This window comes from Salvelinus fontinalis, chromosome 15 (assembly GCF_029448725.1).
Source record: "Salvelinus fontinalis isolate EN_2023a chromosome 15, ASM2944872v1, whole genome shotgun sequence".
Taxonomy (NCBI): Eukaryota; Metazoa; Chordata; class Actinopteri; order Salmoniformes; family Salmonidae; genus Salvelinus; species Salvelinus fontinalis.
In genome coordinates, this window is record NC_074679.1 from 17304735 (window position 1) to 17329782 (window position 25048).

A 25048-nucleotide genomic window follows, 5' to 3' on the forward strand; every position below is an offset into this window, starting at 1 on the left:
AGTGTTTCTCTACAGACCATTGCGATGGCCTAGTTATATCAGTGTCCTCTCTACAGACCATTACTATGGCCTAGTTATATCAGAGTGTCCTCTCTACAGACCATTGCTCTGGCCTAGTTATATCAGTGTCCTCTCTACAGACCATTACTCTGGCCTAGTTATATCAGAGTGTCCTCTCTACAGACCATTGCTCTGGCCTAGTTATATCAGTGTCTTCTCTACAGACCATTACTCTGGCCTAGTTATATCAGAGTGTTCTCTCTACAGACCATTACTCTGGCCTAGTTATATCAGTGTTTCTCTACAGACCATTGCTATGGCCTAGTTATATCAGAGTGTCCTCTCTACAGACCATTACTCTGGCCTAGTTATATCAGTGTTTCTCTACAGACCATTGCTATGGCCTAGTTATATCAGAGTGTCCTCTCTACAGACCATTACTATGGCCTAGTTATATCAGAGTGTCCTCTCTACAGACCATTGCTCTGGCCTAGTTATATCAGTGTCCTCTCTACAGACCATTACTCTGGCCTAGTTATATCAGAGTGTCCTCTCTACAGACCATTGCTCTGGCCTAGTTATATCAGTGTCTTCTCTACAGACCATTACTCTGGCCTAGTTATATCAGAGTGTCCTTTCTACAGACCATTACCATGGCCTAGTTATATCAGAGTGTCCTTTCTACAGACCATTGCTATGGCCTAGTTATATCAGAGTGTTCTCTCTACAGACCATTACTATGTCCCTAGTTATATCAGAGTGTTCTCTCTACAGACCATTACTCTGGCCTAGTTATATCAGAGTGTTCTCTCTACAGACCATTACTCTGGCCTAGTTATATCAGTGTCTTCTCTACAGACCATTACTATGGCCTAGTTATATCAGAGTGTTCTCTCTACAGACCATTACTATGGCCTAGTTATATCAGTGTCTTCTCTACAGGCCATTGCTCTGGCCTAGTTATATCAGAGTGTCCTCTCTACAGACCATTACTCTGGCCTAGTTATATCAGAGTGTTCTCTCTACAAACCATTACTCTGGCCTAGTTATATCAGTGTTTCTCTACAGACCATTGCTATGGCCTAGTTATATCAGAGTGTCCTCTCTACAGACCATTACTCTGGCCTAGTTATATCAGTGTTTCTCTACAGACCATTGCTATGGCCTAGTTATATCAGAGTGTCCTCTCTACAGACGATTACTATGGCCTAGTTATATCAGAGTGTCCTCTCTACAGACCATTGCTCTGGCCTAGTTATATCAGTGTCCTCTCTACAGACCATTACTCTGGCCTAGTTATATCAGAGTGTCCTCTCTACAGACCATTGCTCTGGCCTAGTTATATCAGTGTCTTCCCTACAGACCATTACTCTGGCCTAGTTATATCAGAGTGTCCTTTCTACAGACCATTACTATGGCCTAGTTATATCAGAGTGTTCACTCTACAGACCATTACTCTGGCCTAGTTATATCAGAGTGTCCTCTCTACAGACCATTACTATGGCCTAGTTATATCAGTGTCCTCTCTACAGACCATTACACTGGCCTAGTTATATCAGAGTGTCCTCTCTACAGACCATTGCTCTGGCCTAGTTATATCAGTGTCTTCTCTACAGACCATTACTCTGGCCTAGTTATATCAGAGTGTCCTCTCTACAGACCATTGCTCTGGCCTAGTTATATCAGTGTCTTCCCTACAGACCATTACTCTGGCCTAGTTATATCAGAGTGTCCTTTCTACAGACCATTACTATGGCCTAGTTATATCAGAGTGTTCACTCTACAGACCATTACTCTGGCCTAGTTATATCAGAGTGTCCTCTCTACAGACCATTACTATGGCCTAGTTATATCAGTGTCTTCTCTACAAACCATTACTATGGCCTAGTTATATCAGAGTGTTCTCTCTACAGACCATTACTATGGCCTAGTTATATCAGAGTGTCCTCTATACAGACCATTACTCTGGCCTAGTTATATCAGAGTGTCCTTTCTACAGACCATTACTATGGCCTAGTTATATCAGAGTGTTCTCTCTACAGACCATTACTATGGCCTAGTTATATCAGTGTCTTCTCTACAGACCATTACTATGGCCTAGTTATATCAGAGTGTTCTCTCTACAGACCATTACTATGGCCTAGTTATATCAGAGTGTCCTTTCTACAGACCATTACTATGTCCTAGTTGTATCAGAGTGTCCTTTCTACAGACCATTACTATGGCCTAGTTATATCAGTGTCCTCTCTACAGACCATTACACTGGCCTAGTTATATCAGAGTGTCCTCTCTACAGACCATTGCTCTGGCCTAGTTATATCAGTGTCTTCTCTACAGACCATTACTCTGGCCTAGTTATATCAGAGTGTTCTCTCTACAGACCATTACTCTGGCCTAGTTATATCAGTGTTTCTCTACAGACCATTGCTATGGCCTAGTTATATCAGAGTGTCCTCTCTACAGACCATTACTATGGCCTAGTTATATCAGAGTGTCCTCTCTACAGACCATTGCTCTGGCCTAGTTATATCAGTGTCCTCTCTACAGACCATTACTCTGGCCTAGTTATATCAGAGTGTCCTCTCTACAGACCATTGCTCTGGCCTAGTTATATCAGTGTCTTCTCTACAGACCATTACTCTGGCCTAGTTATATCAGAGTGTCCTTTCTACAGACCATTACTATGGCCTAGTTATATCAGAGTGTCCTTTCTACAGACCATTGCTATGGCCTAGTTATATCAGAGTGTTCTCTCTACAGACCATTACTATGGCCCTAGTTATATCAGAGTGTTCTCTCTACAGACCATTACTCTGGCCTAGTTATATCAGAGTGTTCTCTCTACAGACCATTACTCTGGCCTAGTTATATCAGTGTCTTCTCTACAGACCATTACTATGGCCTAGTTATATCAGAGTGTTCTCTCTACAGACCATTACTATGGCCTAGTTATATCAGTGTCTTCTCTACAGGCCATTGCTCTGGCCTAGTTATATCAGAGTGTCCTCTCTACAGACCATTACTCTGGCCTAGTTATATCAGAGTGTTCTCTCTACAGTCCACTACTCTGGCCTAGTTATATCAGTGTTTCTCTACAGACCATTGCTATGGCCTAGTTATATCAGAGTGTCCTCTCTACAGACCATTACTCTGGCCTAGTTATATCAGTGTTTCTCTACAGACCATTGCTATGGCCTAGTTATATCAGAGTGTCCTCTCTACAGACGATTACTATGGCCTAGTTATATCAGAGTGTCCTCTCTACAGACCGTTGCTCTGGCCTAGTTATATCAGTGTCCTCTCTACAGACCATTACTCTGGCCTAGTTATATCAGAGTGTCCTCTCTACAGACCATTGCTCTGGCCTAGTTATATCAGTGTCTTCCCTACAGACCATTACTCTGGCCTAGTTATATCAGAGTGTCCTTTCTACAGACCATTACTATGGCCTAGTTATATCAGAGTGTTCACTCTACAGACCATTACTCTGGCCTAGTTATATCAGAGTGTCCTCTCTACAGACCATTACTATGGCCTAGTTATATCAGTGTCTTCTCTACAAACCATTACTATGGCCTAGTTATATCAGAGTGTTCTCTCTACAGACCATTACTATGGCCTAGTTATATCAGTGTCCTCTCTACAGACCATTACTCTGGCCTAGTTATATCAGAGTGTCCTCTCTACAGACCATTACTATGGCCTAGTTATATCAGAGTGTTCTCTCTACAGACCATTACTATGGCCTAGTTATATCAGTGTCTTCTCTACAGACCATTACTATGGCCTAGTTATATCAGAGTGTTCTCTCTACAGACCATTACTATGGCCTAGTTATATCAGAGTGTCCTTTCTACAGACCATTACTATGGCCTAGTTATATCAGAGTGTCCTTTCTACAGACCATTACTATGGCCTAGTTATATCAGAGTGTCCTCTCTACAGACCATTGCTCTGGCCTAGTTATATCAGAGTGTCCTCTCTACAGACCATTGCTCTGGCCTAGTTATATCAGAGTGTTCTCTCTACAGACCATTGCTCTGGCCTAGTTATATCAGTTTCTTCTCTACAGACCATTACACTGGCCTAGTTATATCAGAGTGTTCTCTCTACAGACCATTGCTCTGGCCTAGTTATATCAGTGTCCTCTCTACAGACCATTACTCTGGCCTAGTTATATCAGAGTGTCCTCTCTACAGACCATTGCTCTGGCCTAGTTATATCAGTGTCTTCTCTACAGACCATTACTCTGGCCTAGTTATATCAGAGTGTTCTCTCTACAGACCATTACTATGGCCTAGTTATATCAGAGTGTCCTTTCTACTGACCATTACTCTGGCCTAGTTATATCAGAGTGTCCTTTCTACAGACCATTACTATGGCCTAGTTATATCAGAGTGTCCTTTCTACAGACCATTACTCTGGCCTAGTTATATCAGTGTCTTCTCTACAGACCATTACTATGGCCTAGTTATATCAGAGTGTTCTCTCTACAGACCATTACTATGGCCTAGTTATATCAGTGTCTTCTCTACAGACCATTGCTCTGGCCTAGTTATATCAGAGTGTCCTCTCTACAGACCATTACTCTGGCCTAGTTATATCAGAGTGTTCTCTCTACAGACCATTACTCTGGCCTAGTTATATCAGTGTTTCTCTACAGACCATTGCTATGGCCTAGTTATATCAGAGTATCCTCTCTACAGACCATTACTCTGGCCTAGTTATATCAGTGTTTCTCTACAGACCATTGCTATGGCCTAGTTATATCAGAGTGTCCTCTCTACAGACGATTACTATGGCCTAGTTATATCAGAGTGTCCTCTCTACAGACCATTGCTCTGGCCTAGTTATATCAGTGTCCTCTCTACAGACCATTACTCTGGCCTAGTTATATCAGAGTGTCCTCTCTACAGACCATTGCTCTGGCCTAGTTATATCAGTGTCTTCTCTACAGACCATTACTCTGGCCTAGTTATATCAGAGTGTCCTTTCTACAGACCATTACTATGGCCTAGTTATATCAGAGTGTTCACTCTACAGACCATTACTCTGGCCTAGTTATATCAGAGTGTCCTCTCTACAGACCATTACTATGCCCTAGTTATATCAGTGTCTTCTCTACAGACCATTACTATGGCCTAGTTATATCAGAGTGTTCTCTCTACAGACCATTACTATGGCCTAGTTATATCAGAGTGTCCTCTCTACAGACCATTACTCTGGCCTAGTTATATCAGAGTGTTCTCTCTACAGACCATTACTCTGGCCTAGTTATATCAGTGTTTCTCTACAGACCATTGCTATGGCCTAGTTATATCAGAGTGTCCTCTCTACAGACCATTACTATGGCCTAGTTATATCAGAGTGTTCTCTCTACAGACCATTACTATGGCCTAGTTATATCAGTGTCTTCTCTACAGACCATTACTATGGCCTAGTTATATCAGAGTGTTCTCTCTACAGACCATTACTCTGGCCTAGTTATATCAGAGTGTCCTCTCTACAGACCATTACTATGGCCTAGTTATATCAGAGTGTTCTCTCTACAGACCATTACTCTGGCCTAGTTATATCAGAGTGTTCTCTCTACAGACCATTACTATTGGCCTAGTTATATCAGTGTCTTCTCTACAGACCATTACTATGGCCTAGTTATATCAGAGTGTCCTCTCTACAGACCATTACTCTGGCCTAGTTATATCAGTGTCCTTTCTACAGACCATTACTATGGCCTAGTTATATCAGAGTGTCCTTTCTACTGACCATTACTCTGGCCTAGTTATATCAGAGTGTCCTTTCTACAGACCATTACTATGGCCTAGTTATATCAGAGTGTCCTTTCTACAGACCATTGCTCTGGCCTAGTTATATCAGAGTGTTCTCTCTACAGACCATTACTATGGCCCTAGTTATATCAGAGTGTTCTCTCTACAGACCATTACTCTGGCCTAGTTATATCAGAGTGTTCTCTCTACAGACCATTACTCTGGCCTAGTTATATCAGAGTGTTCTCTCTACAGACCGTTGCTCTGGCCTAGTTATATCAGAGTGTTCTCTCTACAGACCATTACTCTGGCTTAGTTATATCAGACTGTTCTCTCTACAGACCATTACTCTGGCCTAGTTATTTCAGAGTGTTCTCTCTACAGACCATTACTCTGGCCTAGTTATATCAGAGTGTTCTCTCTACAGACCATTACTATGGCCTAGTTATATCAGAGTGTTCTCTCTACAGACCATTACTCTGGCCTAGTTATATCAGAGTGTCCTCTCTACAGACCATTACTATGGCCTAGTTATATCAGTGTCTTCTCTACAGACCATTACTATGGCCTAGTTATATCAGAGTGTTCTCTCTACAGACCATTACTATGGCCTAGTTATATCAGAGTGTCCTCTCTACAGACCATTACTATGGCCTAGTTATATCAGTGTCTTCTCTACAAACCATTACTATGGCCTAGTTATATCAGAGTGTTCTCTCTACAGACCATTACTATCGCCTAGTTATATCAGAGTGTCCTCTCTACAGACCATTACTCTGGCCTAGTTATATCAGAGTGTCCTCTCTACAGACCATTACTATGGCCTAGTTATATCAGAGTGCTCTCTCTACAGACCATTACTATGGCCTAGTTATATCAGTGTCTTCTCTACAGACCATTACTATGGCCTAGTTATATCAGAGTGTTCTCTCTACAGACCATTACTATGGCCTAGTTATATCAGAGTGTCCTTTCTACAGACCATTACTATGGCCTAGTTATATCAGAGTGTCCTTTCTACAGACCATTACTATGGCCTAGTTATATCAGAGTGTCCTCTCTACAGACCATTGCTCTGGCCTAGTTATATCAGAGTGTCCTCTCTACAGACCATTGCTCTGGCCTAGTTATATCAGAGTGTTCTCTCTACAGACCATTGCTCTGGCCTAGTTATATCAGTGTCTTCTCTACAGACCATTACACTGGCCTAGTTATATCAGAGTGTTCTCTCTACAGACCATTACTCTGGCCTAGTTATATCAGAGTGTTCTCTCTACAGACCATTACTATGGCCTAGTTATATCAGAGTGTTCTCTCTACAGACCATTACTCTGGCCTAGTTATATCAGAGTGTTCTCTCTACACACCATTACTCTGGCCTAGTTATATCAGAGTGTTCTCTCTACAGACCATTACTATGGCCTAGTTATATCAGAGTGTTCTCTCTACAGACCATTACTCTGGCCTAGTTATATCAGAGTGTCCTCTCTACAGGCCATTACTATGGCCTAGTTATATCAGTGTCTTCTCTACAGACCATTGCTATGGCCTAGTTATATCAGAGTGTTCTCTCTACAGACCATTACTATGGCCTAGTTATATCAGAGTGTCCTCTCTACAGACCATTACTATGGCCTAGTTATATCAGAGTGTCCTCTCTACAGACCATTACTCTGGCCTAGTTATATCAGTGTCTTCTCTACAGACCATTACTCTGGCCTAGTTATATCAGTGTCTTCTCTACAGACCATTACTATGGCCTAGTTATATCAGAGTGTTCTCTCTGCAGACCATTACTATGGCCTAGTTATATCAGTGTCTTCTCTACAGACCATTGCTCTGGCCTAGTTATATCAGAGTGTCCTCTCTACAGACCATTACTCTGGCCTAGTTAAATCAGAGTGTTCTCTCTACAGACCATTACTCTGGCCTAGTTATATCAGAGTGTCCTCTCTACAGACCATTGCTCTGGCCTAGTTATATCAGTGTTTCTCTACAGACCATTGCTATGGCCTAGTTATATCAGAGTGTCCTCTCTACAGACCATTACTATGGCCTAGTTATATCAGAGTGTCCTCTTTACAGACCATTGCTCTGGCCTAGTTATATCAGTGTCCTCTCTACAGACCATTACTCTGGCCTAGTTATATCAGAGTGTCCTCTCTACAGACCATTGCTCTGGCCTAGTTATATCAGTGTCTTCTCTACAGACCATTACTCTGGCCTAGTTATATCAGAGTGTCCTTTCTACAGACCATTACTATGGCCTAGTTATATCAGAGTGTCCTTTCTACTGACCATTGCTCTGGCCAAGTTATATCAGAGTGTTCTCTCTACAGACCATTACTATGGCCCTAGTTATATCAGAGTGTTCTCTCTACAGACCATTACTCTGGCCTATTTATATCAGTGTCTTCTCTACAGACCATTACTATGGCCTAGTTATATCAGAGTGTTCTCTCTACAGACCATTACTATGGCCTAGTTATATCAGTGTCTTCTCTACAGACCATTGCTCTGGCCTAGTTATATCAGAGTGTCCTCTCTACAGACCATTACTCTGGCCTAGTTATATCAGAGTGTTCTCTCTACAGACCATTACTCTGGCCTAGTTATAACAGTGTTTCTCTACAGACCATTGCTATGGCCTAGTTATATCAGAGTGTCCTCTCTACAGACCATTACTCTGGCCTAGTTATATCAGTGTTTCTCTACAGACCATTGCTATGGCCTAGTTATATCAGAGTGTCCTCTCTACAGACGATTACTATGGCCTAGTTATATCAGAGTGTCCTCTCTACAGACCATTGCTCTGGCCTAGTTATATCAGTGTCCTCTCTACAGACCATTACTCTGGCCTAGTTATATCAGAGTGTCCTCTCTACAGACCATTGCTCTGGCCTAGTTATATCAGTGTCTTCTCTACAGACCATTACTCTGGCCTAGTTATATCAGAGTGTCCTTTCTACAGACCATTACTATGGCCTAGTTATATCAGAGTGTTCACTCTACAGACCATTACTCTGGCCTAGTTATATCAGAGTGTCCTCTCTACAGACCATTACTATGGCCTAGTTATATCAGTGTCTTCTCTACAGACCATTACTATGGCCTAGTTATATCAGAGTGTTCTCTCTACAGACCATTACTATGGCCTAGTTATATCAGAGTGTCCTCTCTACAGACCATTACTATGGCCTATCTATATCAGAGTGTCCTCTCTACATACCATTACTCTGGCCTAGTTATATCAGTGTCTTCTCTACAGACCATTACTCTGGCCTAGTTATATCAGTGTCTTCTCTACAGACCATTACTATGGCCTAGTTATATCAGAGTGTTCTCTCTACAGACCATTACTATGGCCTAGTTATATCAGTGTCTTCTCTACAGACCATTGCTCTGGCCTAGTTATATCAGAGTGTCCTCTCTACAGACCATTACTCTGGCCTAGTTATATCAGAGTGTTCTCTCTACAGACCATTACTCTGGCCTAGTTATATCAGTGTTTCTCTACAGACCATTGCTATGGCCTAGTTATATCAGAGTATCCTCTCTACAGACCATTACTCTGGCCTAGTTATATCAGTGTTTCTCTACAGACCATTGCTATGGCCTAGTTATATCAGAGTGTCCTCTCTACAGACGATTACTATGGCCTAGTTGTATCAGAGTGTCCTCTCTACAGACCATTGCTCTGGCCTAGTTATATCAGTGTCCTCTCTACAGACCATTACTCTGGCCTAGTTATATCAGAGTGTCTTCTCTACAGACCATTACTCTGGCCTAGTTATATCAGAGTGTCCTTTCTACAGACCATTACTATGGCCTAGTTATATCAGAGTGTTCACTCTACAGACCATTACTCTGGCCTAGTTATATCAGAGTGTCCTCTCTACAGACCATTACTATGCCCTAGTTATATCAGTGTCTTCTCTACAGACCATTACTATGGCCTAGTTATATCAGAGTGTTCTCTCTACAGACCATTACTATGGCCTAGTTATATCAGAGTGTCCTCTCTACAGACCATTCCTCTGGCCTAGTTATATCAGAGTGTTCTCTCTACAGACCATTACTCTGGCCTAGTTATATCAGTGTTTCTCTACAGACCATTGCTATGGCCTAGTTATATCAGAGTGTCCTCTCTACAGACCATTACTATGGCCTAGTTATATCAGAGTGTTCTCTCTACAGACCATTACTATGGCCTAGTTATATCAGTGTCTTCTCTACAGACCATTACTATGGCCTAGTTATATCAGAGTGTTCTCTCTACAGACCATTACTCTGGCCTAGTTATATCAGAGTGTCCTCTCTACAGACCATTACTATGGCCTAGTTATATCAGAGTGTTCTCTCTACAGACCATTACTCTGGCCTAGTTATATCAGAGTGTTCTCTCTACAGACCATTACTATTGGCCTAGTTATATCAGTGTCTTCTCTACAGACCATTACTATGGCCTAGTTATATCAGAGTGTCCTCTCTACAGACCATTACTCTGGCCTAGTTATATCAGTGTCCTTTCTACAGACCATTACTATGGCCTAGTTATATCAGAGTGTCCTTTCTACTGACCATTACTCTGGCCTAGTTATATCAGAGTGTCCTTTCTACAGACCATTACTATGGCCTAGTTATATCAGAGTGTCCTTTCTACAGACCATTGCTCTGGCCTAGTTATATCAGAGTGTTCTCTCTACAGACCATTACTATGGCCCTAGTTATATCAGAGTGTTCTCTCTACAGACCATGACTCTGGCCTAGTTATATCAGAGTGTTCTCTCTACAGACCATTACTCTGGCCTAGTTATATCAGAGTGTTCTCTCTACAGACCATTACTCTGGCCTAGTTATATCAGAGTGTTCTCTCTACAGACCGTTGCTCTGGCCTAGTTATATCAGAGTGTTCTCTCTACAGACCATTACTCTGGCTTAGTTATATCAGACTGTTCTCTCTACAGACCATTACTCTGGCCTAGTTATATCAGAGTGTTCTCTCTACAGACCATTACTCTGGCCTAGTTATATCAGAGTGTTCTCTCTACAGACCATTACTATGGCCTAGTTATATCAGAGTGTTCTCTCTACAGACCATTACTCTGGCCTAGTTATATCAGAGTGTCCTCTCTACAGACCATTACTATGGCCTAGTTATATCAGTGTCTTCTCTACAGACCATTACTATGGCCTAGTTATATCAGAGTGTTCTCTCTACAGACCATTACTATGGCCTAGTTATATCAGAGTGTCCTCTCTACAGACCATTACTATGGCCTAGTTATATCAGAGTGTCCTCTCTACATACCATTACTCTGGCCTAGTTATATCAGTGTCTTCTCTACAGACCATTACTCTGGCCTAGTTATATCAGTGTCTTCTCTACAGACCATTACTATGGCCTAGTTATATCAGAGTGTTCTCTCTACAGACCATTACTATGGCCTAGTTATATCAGTGTCTTCTCTACAGACCATTGCTCTGGCCTAGTTATATCAGAGTGTCCTCTCTACAGACCATTACTCTGGCCTAGTTATATCAGAGTGTTCTCTCTACAGACCATTACTCTGGCCTAGTTATATCAGTGTTTCTCTACAGACCATTGCTGTGGCCTAGTTATATCAGAGTATCCTCTCTACAGACCATTACTCTGGCCTAGTTATATCAGTGTTTCTCTACAGACCATTGCTATGGCCTAGTTATATCAGAGTGTCCTCTCTACAGACAATTACTATGGCCTAGTTATATCAGAGTGTCCTCTCTACAGACCATTGCTCTGGCCTAGTTATATCAGTGTCCCCTCTACAGACCATTACTCTGGCCTAGTTATATCAGAGTGTCCTCTCTACAGACCATTACTCTGGCCTAGTTATATCAGAGTGTCCTCTCTACAGACCATTACTATGGCCTAGTTATATCAGAGTGTCCTTTCTACAGACCATTACTCTGGCCTAGTTATATCAGTGTCTTCTCTACAGACCATTACTCTGGCCTAGTTATATCAGAGTGTCTTCTCTACAGACCATTACTATGGCCTAGTTATATCAGTGTCTTCTCTACAGACCATTACTATGGCCTAGTTATATCAGAGTGTTCTCTCTACAGACCATTACTATGGCCTAGTTATATCAGAGTGTCCTCTCTACAGACCATTACTATGGCCTAGTTATATCAGAGTGTCCTCTCTACATACCATTACTCTGGCCTAGTTATATCAGTGTCTTCTCTACAGACCATTACTCTGGCCTAGTTATATCAGTGTCTTCTCTACAGACCATTACTATGGCCTAGTTATATCAGAGTGTTCTCTCTACAGACCATTACTATGGCCTAGTTATATCAGAGTGTTCTCTCTACAGACCATTACTCTGGCCTAGTTATATCAGTGTTTCTCTACAGACCATTGCTATGGCCTAGTTATATCAGAGTGTCCTCTCTACAGACCATTACTCTGGCCTAGTTATATCAGTGTGTCTCTACAGACCATTGCTATGGCCTAGTTATATCAGTGTCTTCTCTACAGACCATTACTATGGCCTAGTTATATCAGAGTGTTCTCTCTACAGACCATTACTATGGCCTAGTTATATCAGTGTCTTCTCTACAGACCATTACTATGGCCTAGTTATATCAGAGTGTTCTCTCTACAGACCATTACTCTGGCCTAGTTATATCAGAGTGTCCTCTCTACAGACCATTACTATGGCCTAGTTATATCAGAGTGTTCTCTCTACAGACCATTACTCTGGCCTAGTTATATCAGAGTGTTCTCTCTACAGACCATTACTATTGGCCTAGTTATATCAGTGTCTTCTCTACAGACCATTACTATGGCCTAGTTATATCAGAGTGTCCTCTCTACAGACCATTACTCTGGCCTAGTTATATCAGTGTCCTTTCTACAGACCATTACTATGGCCTAGTTATATCAGAGTGTCCTTTCTAATGACCATTACTCTGGCCTAGTTATATCAGAGTGTCCTTTCTACAGACCATTACTATGGCCTAGTTATATCAGAGTGTCCTTTCTACAGACCATTACTCTGGCCTAGTTATATCAGAGTGTTCTCTCTACAGACCGTTGCTCTGGCCTAGTTATATCAGAGTGTTCTCTCTACAGACCATTACTCTGGCTTAGTTATATCAGAGTGTTCTCTCTACAGACCATTACTCTGGCCTAGTTATATCAGAGTGTTCTCTCTACAGACCATTACTCTGGCCTAGTTATATCCGAGTGTTCTCTCTACAGACCATTACTATGGCCTAGTTATATCAGAGTGTTCTCTCTACAGACCATTACTCTGGCCTAGTTATATCAGAGTGTCCTTTCTACAGACCATTACTATGGCCTAGTTATATCAGAGTGTTCTCTCTACAGACCATTACTCTGGCCTAGTTATATCAGAGTGTCCTTTCTACAGACCATTACTATGGCCTAGTTATATCAGACTAACAGAGACATGACTCTTGTTCTGAAAGGAAATGGTGTATTTATTGTGGCTGGTTGCTTTATTGTGTTCTCTTAAACCTGTCTTTATCCCATCCTCCTCTCATCCTCCTCCCTCTCTCCTGTGCAGAGTTGCCCAGGATCACGTCAGAGCCCCAGGATGTTGACGTGACGTCAGGGAACACGGTGTACTTCACCTGCAGGGCCGAGGGAAACCCCAAACCACAGATCATCTGGCTTATGAACAAGTAAGGCCCACTCTCCAATGGTGACATCAACGTTGAAACAATGTGTCCTAACTACTTTTTCCTACAGTTAACATTTAGCCATTTAGTCAATTAGCAGACGCTCTAATCCAGAGAGATTTACAGGAGCAAGTATGGTTAAGTGCCTTGCTCAAGGGTACATAGACTGATTTTTAGTCAGCTCGGGGATTCGAACCAGCAACCGTTCGGTTACTGGTCCAACACTCTTAACTGCTAGGCTACCTGCTGCCACATATAAACATACTGTATGTATGCGATTATGTAACGTAATTTATGTATGTGTATTTTTCCCCAGTAATGCCCTGAACATGCATGATGACTCTCGTCTCAACCTGCTGGAGGACGGTACTCTGATGATCCAGGACACGCGGGAGACGGACCAGGGAGTGTACCAGTGCATGGCCAAGAACGTAGCTGGAGAGGTCAAGACCTCTCAGGTCACACTCAGATACTTCGGAGCCCCCTGTGAGTGGTCCCTCATATTATGTAATACATGTTTGAATATTTTTCATGGGCTATATAATGTAAGTCCTTCTCTACAATGACAGTGAAGTGGTTACTTAGAGTAATATTTGGCTGCACCTGTTACGCTTATGCTCTTGTACAGTTAACAAGGTACCCTATATCGGTGATCTCTTGCTCCCTCTCATTATTTCCTCCACACTTGGCCCGATGCTGTGGTTCTGTGTAGGGCCAGATTATATTTCTCTGTGTAGGACCAGATGATATGGTTCTGTGTAGGACCAGATGATATGGTTCTGTGTAGGACCAGATGATATGGTTCTGTGTAGGACCAGATGATATGGCTCTGTGTAGGACCAGATGATATGGTTATGTGTAGGACCAGATGATATGGCTCTGTGTAGGACCAGATGATATGGTTCTGTGTAGGGCCGGATTATATGGTTCTGTTTCAGGGCCATATTATATGGTTCTGTGTAGGGCCATATTATATGGTTATGTGTAGGGCCAGATGATATGGTTCTGTGTAGGGCCATATTATATGGTTATGTGTAGGGCCAGATGATATGGTTCTGTGTAGGGCCAGATGATATGGTTCTGTGTAGGGCCAGATTATATGGTTCTGTGTAGGGCCATATTATATGGTTATGTGTAGGGCCATATTATATGGTTATGTGTAGGGCCATATTATATGGTTCTGTGTAGGGCCATATAATATGGTTATGTGTAGGGCCATATTATATGGTTATGTGTAGGGCCAGATGATATGGTTCTGTGTAGGGCCAGATGATATGGTTCTGTGTAGGGCCAGATGATATGGTTCTGTGTAGGGCCAGATTATATGGTTCTGTGTAGGGTCAGATGATATGGTTCTGTGTAGAAACAGATTATATGGTTCTGTGTAGGGCCAGATTATATGGCTCTGTGTAGGGTCAGATGATATGGTTCTGTGTAGAAACAGATTATATGGTTCTGTGTAGGGCCAGATTATATGGTTCTGTGTAGGGTCAGATGATATGGTTCTGTGTAGGGCCAGATGATATGGTTCTGTGTAGAAACAGATGATATGGTTCTGTGTAGGGCCAGAAAATGTGGTTCTGTGTAGGGGAAGATGATATGGTTCTGTGTAGGGCCAGATGATATGGTTCTGTGTAGGGCCAGATGATATGGTTATGTGTAGGACCAGATTATATGGCTCTGTGTAGGACCAGATGATATGGCTCTGTGTAGGACCAGATGATATGGTTCTGTGTAGGACCAGATGATATGGCTCTGTGTAGGACCAGATGATATGGCTCTGTGTAGGACCAGATGATATGGTTCTGTGTAGGACCAGATGATATGGTTCTGTGTAGGACCAGATGATATGGCTCTGTGTAGGACCAGATGATATGGTTCTGTGTAGGACCAGATGATATGGCTCTGTGTAGGACCAGATGATATGGTTCTGTGTAGGACCAGATGATATGGTTCTGTGTAGGACCAGATGATATGGCTCTGTGTAGGACCAGATGATATTGTTCTGTGTAGGACCAGATGATATGGCTCTGTGTAGGACCAGATGATATGGTTCTGTGTAGGACCAGATGATATGGTTCTGTGTAGGACCAGATGATATGATTATGTGTAGGGCCAGGTGATATGGCTCTGTGTAGGACCAGATTAAATGAGTCTGTGTAGGTCCAGATGATATGGTTCTGTGTAGGGCCAGATGATATGGTTCTGTGTAGGGCCGGATTATATGGTTCTGTGTAGGGCCAGATGATATGGTTCTGTGTAGGACCAGATTATATGGTTCTGTGTAGGACCAGATGATATGGTTCTGTGTAGGGCCAGATTATAGTGTTCTGTTTCAGGGCCAGGTGATATGGTTCTGTGTAGGGCCAGATTATAGTGTTCTGTTTCAGGGCCAGGTGATATGGTTCTGTGTAGGGCCAGATTATAGTGTTCTGTTTCAGGGCCAGGTGATATGGTTCTGTGTAGGGCCAGATTATAGTGTTCTGTTTCAGGGCCAGGTGATATGGTTCTGTGTAGGGCCAGGTGATATGGTTCTGTGTAGGGCCAGATGATGTGAATCTGTGTAGAGCCAGATAATATGATTATGTATAGGGCCAGATGATATGGTTCTGTGTAGGACCAGATGATATGGTTCTGTGTAGGACCAGATATTCATCCTGGTCAGATCAAGTGGGCAGGAACAACTCAAGGCCTTATGTGGGAAAGAATAGGCTTTTTTAGTTTCCACCCATGTTATCACTTAGATTCTTTGTCTCAATCTTCCTCTGTCTCTCTTTCTCTATCTCATCCCCTACCTTCCTCCCCCAGCGCGGCCCAGTTTTGTGATCCAGCCCCAGAATACAGAGGTGTTGGTGGGGGAGAGTATCACCCTGGAGTGTAGCGCTACAGGCCAGCCCCAGCCCCGGGTCTCCTGGACCAAGGGGGACCGCACGCCCCTGCCTACCGATGCCCGTATCAACACCACCCCGTCTGGGGGGCTGTTCATCCAGCACGTGGTGCAGGCAGACGCGGGGCAGTACACCTGCTTCGCCTCCAACAACCTGGACACCATCCACGCTACCGCTCACATCATTGTACAGGGTGAATAGCACTGTAGAGTCAGTATTTAGAGAGAGGCAGTGGCAAACATCTTGTTTGTAATCTTCTGTAGTTTCTTGAGTTTACATTGACAATGGGCAAACATGGACCAAGATATGAAGCAATGATGCACAGTATAATTTGCTTTCAATGAAGAACCATATGTGTAAAGGGTATTTTAATGGTACATATGTTTGTGTCTGCTAAGAACTGTCAGGTTAGCGTTTTTTGACATGAATCTTTTTCTCAAGGCAGCTTTGCAGACTGGTCACTAGCTAGCACAGCCACAAAGTCGTAAAATCTGCTTTTAAACCTAACCCTAACCTTAACCCTACCCTTAACCACACTGCTAACCATAATGCCTCAGCCTAACCTAAAATTAAGACCAAAAAGCACTTTTTTGTTTTCATAAATGTTTCAATATAGCCAATTTTGACTTTCCTGCGGACCTATCTAAGGGGAAATCGCTCAGTTCTGCCTCCAGGACAAGACTTAATAAACGTCAACCTGCTAAGAATTGCCCATATGTATACAACACACTGTTGAGAGAACATTATTTAACTTGTTTTTGTGCCTAACTCTCCCGTGGTTCCTGTTCCCCAGCGACCCCCCAGTTCACAGTGACCCCCCAGGACCAGTCAGTGTTGGAGGGTCACACGGTGGACTTCACCTGTGAGGCCAGCGGATACCCCCAGCCCATTATCGCCTGGACGCGGGGGGGCAGCCCCCTGCCCCAGGACCGCCGCCACCTGGTCCTCTCTACGGGCACGCTGAGGATCGCCCGCGTGGCGACCCACGATGAGGGCCAGTATGAGTGCCAGGCCGTCAGCCCGCTGGGCACGGTGCGCACCGCCGTACAGCTTAACATCCAGCAGAGAGGTGAGACGGATCTCTACTCTATACCCTAGCAGGATCCAGATGTTATGCCTGATGTATGAATATAGTATGAATCTGCATGCTGTTATGATTGACGAATGAATTCAAATGTTGTGTATGGAGCAGTAATTATAGTACATTTTGTTTTAAACACTTTTCGAAACATTCAAAGACACCTTGTAAATGTTGACCATTTTTAGAGAACGCCATCTGTGACGAGATAATTATACTGCATCATTGTGTAGGCTAGAAGGAAAACATTTCAATGTGTTATTTTAAGGGCCTCTCCAAACACTCGTAGGCTTTTTAAAAAGAGGGGAGTGGAGGGTAGTAAAGATTGAGAGCGTGGGAGTGACAGGACACAACGTCTTGGGCTAATTTGTCGTTTACACTCTAGACAGCCTGCAATCAGAGAAATAATAATATAATAATATATGCCATTTAGCAGACACTTTTATCCAAAGCGACTTACAGTCATGCGTGCACACATTCCACGTATGGGTGGTCTCTCTCTCTCTCTCTCTCTCTCTCTCTCTCTCTCTCTCTCTCTCTCTCTCTCTCTCTCTCTCTCTCTCTCTCTCTCTCTCTCTCTCTCTCTCTCTCTCTCTCTCTCTCTCTCTCTCTCTCTCTCTCTCTCTCTCTCTCTCTCTCTCTCTCTCTCTCTCTCTCTCTCTCCTCTCTCTCTCTCTCTCTCTCTCTCTCTCTCTCTCTCTCTCTCTCTCTCTCTCTCTCTCTCTCTCTCTCTCTCTCTCTCTCAGAAATGACAGGCTTGTAGTTGTAAGTAGAATGTTGAGCAGAGCGGGGCAGGAAAGCATGGCATTCTGTAATCCCAGATGACATCATGTTTTCCATGTAGTAATGGCTGTTAACATGCAGTACATGATACATATTGGCCTACAACACTGTAAACCCTGTACACACAACCCTGAGCAACACTTAAACAAAATGAGACTTTCAGCGAGTAACAGAGCGAGAGAGAGAGAGAGAGAGAGACATGCAAACACAGACAGACACACAGACAGACAGACAGACAGACAGACAGACAGACAGACAGACAGACAGACAGACAGACAGACAGACAGACAGACAGACACAGACAGACAGACAGACAGACAGACAGACAGACAGACACACACAGACAGACAGACAGACAGACAGACAGACAGACAGACAGACAGACAGACTGACAGACTGTACGTGGACAGGGAAAGATGAATGGCTAGTTGGCTACGTTGAGATACATGTTTTTTAGCCTGACAGCGTTAGATCATAGAGTGTTATAGAGTTTCCTACACTGTTAGAAAAGAAGGTTCCAAAAGGGTTCTTCGGCTGTCCCCATAGTAGAACCCTTTTTGGTTCCAGGTAGAATAATTTGGGGTTCCATGTAGAACCCTCTGTGGAAAGGGTTCTATATGAAACCCAGAAAGGTTCTTCCTGGAGCCAAAAGGGGTTCTTCAAATGGTTCTCCTATGGGGACAGCCGAAGAACCCTTTTAGGTTCTAGATAGCACCTTTTTTCCTAAGAGTTTGGTCTACTTTGATATCTTGAGAACAGTTCATCTGCTTTAAACCTCAGGATACCTCAGGGCTTAGAGGTCCTTCCTGAAACAGGGAAAGTGATCTTCTCATGACTAGGTGGCTGGCTGCATTGGGTTACACACCCACCATTGGGGAATGGGAATTTTTACTGTGAAGAGGAAAAAGCACCTCCCCAGCTGTGTGTGAGAGAGAGGAGTGTACCCCTCGTCTAATCACAGGGACACACTGAGTCACCTCTGGTTTTGACTGGATAGGACAGTAAATGAGTGTTGACCTTTCACTGCTGTGTGTGAATGAAAATCTTCAGCTAGTCCCTGTAATAAGAGATATTTAGGAGGACATGGAACTTAAACATGAAAAATAGAGAGAGGGTATGGGTGTGTGTGCACATGTCAGTGTGTGTGTGTGTGTGTGTGTGTGTGTCTGTGTGTGTGTGTGTGTGTGTGTGTGTGTGTGTGTGTGTGTGTGTGTGTGTGTGTGTGTGTGTGTGTGTGTCTGTGTGTCTGTGTGTCTGTGTCTGTGTGTGTGTCTGTGTGTCTGTGTCTGTGTCTGTGTCTGTGTCTGTGTGTGTGTGTGTGTGTGTGTGTGTGCCAACAATATAATAAGTATTAGTGTCTGTTTTGACATGCTGAGAACATTTGGATGACAAAGTGTCTTTACTGCATTGGGATTGATTGCACTGCACTGTGAGCTGCTGCGAGCGTTGATGTAGTCATTAACACATGTTTCTCAATCATCAGTAACGCCTGTTTTCACAAATGCTCCAAGGGACGTGACTGTGGAGTCTGGCACGGACGTCCAGATTCCCTGCAAAGCTCAGGGACAGCCCGAGCCTGTCCTCACCTGGAACAAGGTTAGACACCTGTCACCTGGTCACCAACTACTGGTTGCCGTTGTCACGGCCTCCATGGCAACAAGGCTAGCATAGCCAGGCTCTCGCTGAGGACAGGGGATGGGGAAAGGAGGGATGGGAAAGGGAAGGGAAGGGTAAGGAAGTCAAGGTCTGCTCTGATCAGATAATGGCTGTTAGTAACTTTCACAGTATTAGTAGGCCTGTATATATGAAAAAAGTTGCTTTGTACAGCCTAGTATATCACAGCCTATTGTAAAACATAGCCATGTAACCCAAGCTGATTTCATAGTCTCCATATAACCCAGGCATTTTTTACATTTTGAATTAATCTTAAAATAGCTAGGTGGGACGGGACAACCACATATCACAGTCATAGTAAGTACATTTTTCCTCAGTAAAGTAGCTATCAGCAAAGTCTAGTAAGGGGGGGGGGGGGTCAAGTGCTAGTGTTAGTTCACGAAAGATATTATATATACTATATTGCCAAAAGTATGTGGACACCTGCTCGTCGAACATCTCATTCCAAGACCATGGGCATTAATATGGAGTTGGTCCCGCCCCTTTGCTGCAATAACAGCCTCCACTCTTCTGGGAAGGCTTTCCAGTAGATGTTGGAACATTACTGCGGGGACTTGGTTCCATTCAGCCACAAGAGCATTAGTGAGGTTGGGCACTGATATTGGGCGATTAGGTCTGGCTTGCAGTTTGCTTTCCAATTCATCCAAAATCTGTTCGATGCGGTTGAGGTCAAGGTTATTTCAATTCTGAAACAGGAAAGGGTCTTCCTCAAACTGCTTCCACAAAGTTGGAAGCACAGAGTCGTCTAGAATGTCATTAGTGTCTGTAGCGTTAAGATTTCCCTTCACTGAAACTAAGGGGCCTAGCCCAAATTATGAAAAACAACCCCAGACCATTATTCCTCCTCCACCAAATGTTACAGTTGGCACTATGCATTGGGGCATGTAGCTTTCTCCTGGCATCCGCCAAACCTAGATTAGTCCATCGGACTGCCAGATAGTGAAGCGTGATTCATCACTCCCGGGAACGCGTTTCCACTGCTCCAGAATCCAATGGCGGTGAGCTTTACACCACTCCAGCTGACACTTGGCATTGCGCATGGTGATCTTAGGCTTGTGTGCGGCTGCTCGGCCATGGAAACCCATTTCATAGAGCTCCCAACGAACAGTTATTGTGCTGACTTCGCTTCCAGAGTCAGTTTGGAACTAGTGAGTGTTGTAAACAAGGACATCCAACTTTTACGCGCTACGCGCTTCAGCACTCGGTGGTCCTTTCTGTGAGCTTGTGTGGCCTACCACTTCGCTGCTGAGCCGTTGTTGTTCCTAGACGTTTCCACTTCACAATATCAGCACTTACATTTAACAGCTCTAGCAGGGCAGAAATTTAACGAACTTACTTGTTGGAAAGGTGGCAGCCTATGACGGTGCCACATTGAAAGTCACTGAGCTCTTCAGTATTGCCATTCTACTGCCAATGTTTGTCTATGGAGATTGCATGGCTGTGTGCTCGATTTATACACCTGTCAGCAATGGGTGTGGCTGAAATAACCGAACATCCACTCATTTGAAGGGGTGTCCACATATTTTTGTATATATAGTGTATGTATATGAATATGTGTTGTGGGATTATTTAAGATACTATTTGAAGAAGTAGGGTTTCAGATGTTTTCAGAAGATCGGCAGGGACTCTGCTGTCCTAGCTTCAGGGGGTAGCTGGTTCCTCCATTGTGGTGCCAGGATAGAGAAAAACTTGGACTGGGCTGAGTGGGAGCTTCCTTCCCATAGGGGTTGGAGAGCCAAGAGACCAGAGGTGGCAGAATGGAGTGCTCTCTTTGGGATGTAGGGTTTAAGCAGGCCTGTCAGACCCTACTGTGTAACTCAAGGCAGTGCCCTACTCATTACCCCACACTAGTCCACACCTCCTGACCTTTCAACCCTTGTCTTTCCCGGCAACTCTGCAGGACGGTGTCCAGGTGACGGAAAGTGGGAAGTTCCACATCGCCCCTGAGGGCTTCTTGGAGGTCAAGGACGTGGGTCTAGCCGACGGTGGACGCTACGAGTGTGTCGCCCGCAACCCTATTGGCTACCAGTCCGCTAGCATGGTGCTCACTGTCCTAGGTAAGACACAGCTAGAGTATGCTAATCTAGGCTAACCCTATTTGTGGAGAACTACAGACATTGCAAGCTTTTGTTCCAGCCCTGCTCTAACACACCTGAATCAGATGTGTTTTTGCTGGGATAGAACCAAAGCCTGCACACACCCCACTCCTCATCGGACCAAGGCTTTGTGACCGATGTAACACAGCTATTGTAACACCATAGGTTGGGCCTACTCCTCAGCTCGAGCCCCAGTGTTGCTTATTTTCCTTGGCCTGCTTGCACGCTGTCTCGTAGCCGATGCTAGCTAGCGTGCCGACAGTGAACTGTGACCATGTTGGGTTGTTGTTGGACGGGTCTGCAGCCTACACATCAGACACTCAATTTTTTACATGGCACACTACAAATTCACTACGCAGTCTGACAGAAATGTGTTCTGTTCCCTCCAATCTGTGTTCTGTTCCCTCCGACAACAAACATTTTTACAATCACCAGGAATTCATCAAAAACTTTGTTTAATTTAAGAAATCTGTTCCCAAGTATTCTCATGAATACAAAAATAGACATGATCGTGTCTCAATGTAGTCATGAATCTAGTTGCCTACCCCTGATCTAGGTTATAATTCTACCTCAAGCTGTCTTGAACACAGCACAACAGATGACATACACAGTTGAAACATCTGATATCAGTTTATGGCAAATTATTCTATTGTTTAATTATCAGTGTTAGTTGATTTTACGACTGGCTATGAAAGCAGTGCCTATCTGTTTGCAGTGCCTCCAGTAAGTAGACAAGGGGACACCTTTGTGACGTCGTCTATTGAAGAGGCCATCCGCAACGTGGACAGTGCCATCGAATCCACCAGGAGGCATCTGTTTGATGGGTAAGTCAAATGCCCTTTTAGTCAGCGGGTTGGAATCAGGCTTATGAATCTAAGCTTTGTTATATTATAATTTCTGAACTCTATCTTGAGTCATGTTTTGTGGGTAAGCTCTTTGATCTGATGATGTGGTTAACAGGAGCATGTTTCCATATGCACACACACACACACACACACACACACACACACACACACACACACACACACACACACACACACACACACACACACACACACACACACACACACACACACACACACACACACACACACACACACACACACACACACACACACACACACACACACACAGCCAGCCAGCCAGCCAGCCAGCCAGCCAGCTAGGGATTTCTAGCTCTGGGCCCCCAGAGCTCCTGTGGCTTCACTGGCTTGTGTGTTTGTGTTTGTACTCTGTAACTGGCACATCGACTAAAGGTCTTCTCACAGCCTGAGGACTTGGATTGCAATGCTCCGTCCGATGTGTCATCATCACTATATATGACTAGCATATCAAACATTCTTAATTTGGATCCTCTAAGTACTATATATTCTTTGTAATACTACATATTTCTTTGTAATAATGCATACAGTATTTATTTGTAATACTACATACTGTATTTCTTTGTAATACAACATATTTCTTTATGTCTTTGTAATAATGCATACTGTATTTCTTGTAATACTACATACTGTATTTATTTGTAATAGTATACTGTATTTATTTGTAATAGTACATACTGTATTTCTTTGTAATACTACATACTGTATTTCTTTGTATTACTACAAACTGTATTTCTTTGTAATACTACATACTGTATTTCTTTGTAATACTACATACTGTATTTATTTTTAATACTACACACTGTATTTATTTGTAACACTACATACTATATTTCTTTGTAGTAGTACATACTGTATTTGTTTGTAATACTACATACTGCGCCCCTATTCGGTCTCTCTCTCTCTCTCCCCCCTCATCTCTCTCTCTCTCTGTAGTAACCCTCGTACCCCTGGAGAGTTGCTGGCCCTATTTCGTTACCCCAGGGACCCCTACACAGTGGGGCAGGCCAGGGCGGGGGAGATCTTCGAACAAACCCTGCTCCTCATCCAGAACCACGTCAACCAGGGCCTCATGGTCGACACCAACGGCACAGGTGAGACAGCAGACAGCCATCCCTATGGAATAAAGAGGACATATAAGGCTTTGATTGAGTTATGAGTTAGCAGACTTTCTATGCAATGTGAATGTATGGAAGTGAGGAGGACATGCCAATGCCCCAATCCACAAACATTCAATGGGTTACTTCAGTTGGATTTAAAAAAAATCTCTGGCTGTAGATAGATGTTTATGACATCTGTATGACATGTTCTTCTCATTCTGACCCAGTGAACCACTGAGCATTTGACTGGATGCTCATAAAGGGTTTTACTACCGATACATCATGCCTAATATGGTCATTTGTCACGGGTGAAAAGAGCAATGTGTCCAATGACCCAAACAAGGGGACTGGTTCCCCATATTTAGGATTTATGAGGGAGGGAGGGAGGGAGGGAGAGAGAGAGAGAGAGAGAGAGATAGCGAGCTAGAGAGAGAGATAGCGAGCTAGAGAGAGCGAGAGAGAGAGAGAGAGAGAGAGAGAGAGAGAGAGAGCTAGAGAGAAAGAGAGAGAGAGAGAGAGAGAGAGAGAGAGAGAGAGAGAGAGAGAGAGAGAGAGAGAGAGAGAGAGAGAGAGAGAGAGAGAGAGAGAGAGAGAGAGAGAGAGAGAAAGGCTCAGTGTTTTCACTGGTTATGACAACAGTCAAGTGTTCATTGTTACACCGGGCCCTAACTTTTGCACGTCAGCAAAAACAATGTAGCCTGTTTGGTTTATGTCTATGTGACCTGGGACACCCTCTCCCCCCACACACTGCTACCCTGAAGGTTGTGTATGGCTGGATCGATTCTGTGAATGACCAGTCGATGGAGGTTGAAGGGTGGGATTTGGGAGGAGATGGGAGGGTTGGTGGTTGTTGATGTTTCATCAGCCAGCTGACTTATGATGAGAAGTCTCACTTTTCCCCATTGAGTTGAGTTACACAAAGCACCTCACACATCACACAAACACACACACACTGAGCTGTAACACAGGAGCTGTCTAGTTTCTCAGGGAGTTAGCGCATGTCAGAGGAACACTCTTTGCCCTCAAGATGCAGGTTTACATTCCCAGGGCAAACATTAGTAGCCTACATGCTCCTCTGTTAGGTG

The 25048-nt window shown here is 43.6% G+C and overlaps 1 protein-coding gene across 2 annotated transcripts in view; it reads left to right on the forward strand.

Moving 5' to 3' along the window:
- Window positions 1-25048, forward strand: part of LOC129811480 (peroxidasin-like) — a 120535-nt gene that overhangs the window by 69212 nt on the left and 26275 nt on the right. For both annotated transcript variants that reach the window (XM_055862828.1, XM_055862827.1), the window contains exons 8-15: window positions 13349-13466; window positions 13780-13949; window positions 16272-16544; window positions 17145-17420; window positions 19696-19808; window positions 21787-21943; window positions 22698-22806; window positions 23800-23957. In XM_055862828.1, the coding sequence (XP_055718803.1) occupies window positions 13349-13466; window positions 13780-13949; window positions 16272-16544; window positions 17145-17420; window positions 19696-19808; window positions 21787-21943; window positions 22698-22806; window positions 23800-23957 (1374 nt within the window). The remainder of the gene's footprint in view (window positions 1-13348; window positions 13467-13779; window positions 13950-16271; window positions 16545-17144; window positions 17421-19695; window positions 19809-21786; window positions 21944-22697; window positions 22807-23799; window positions 23958-25048) is intronic.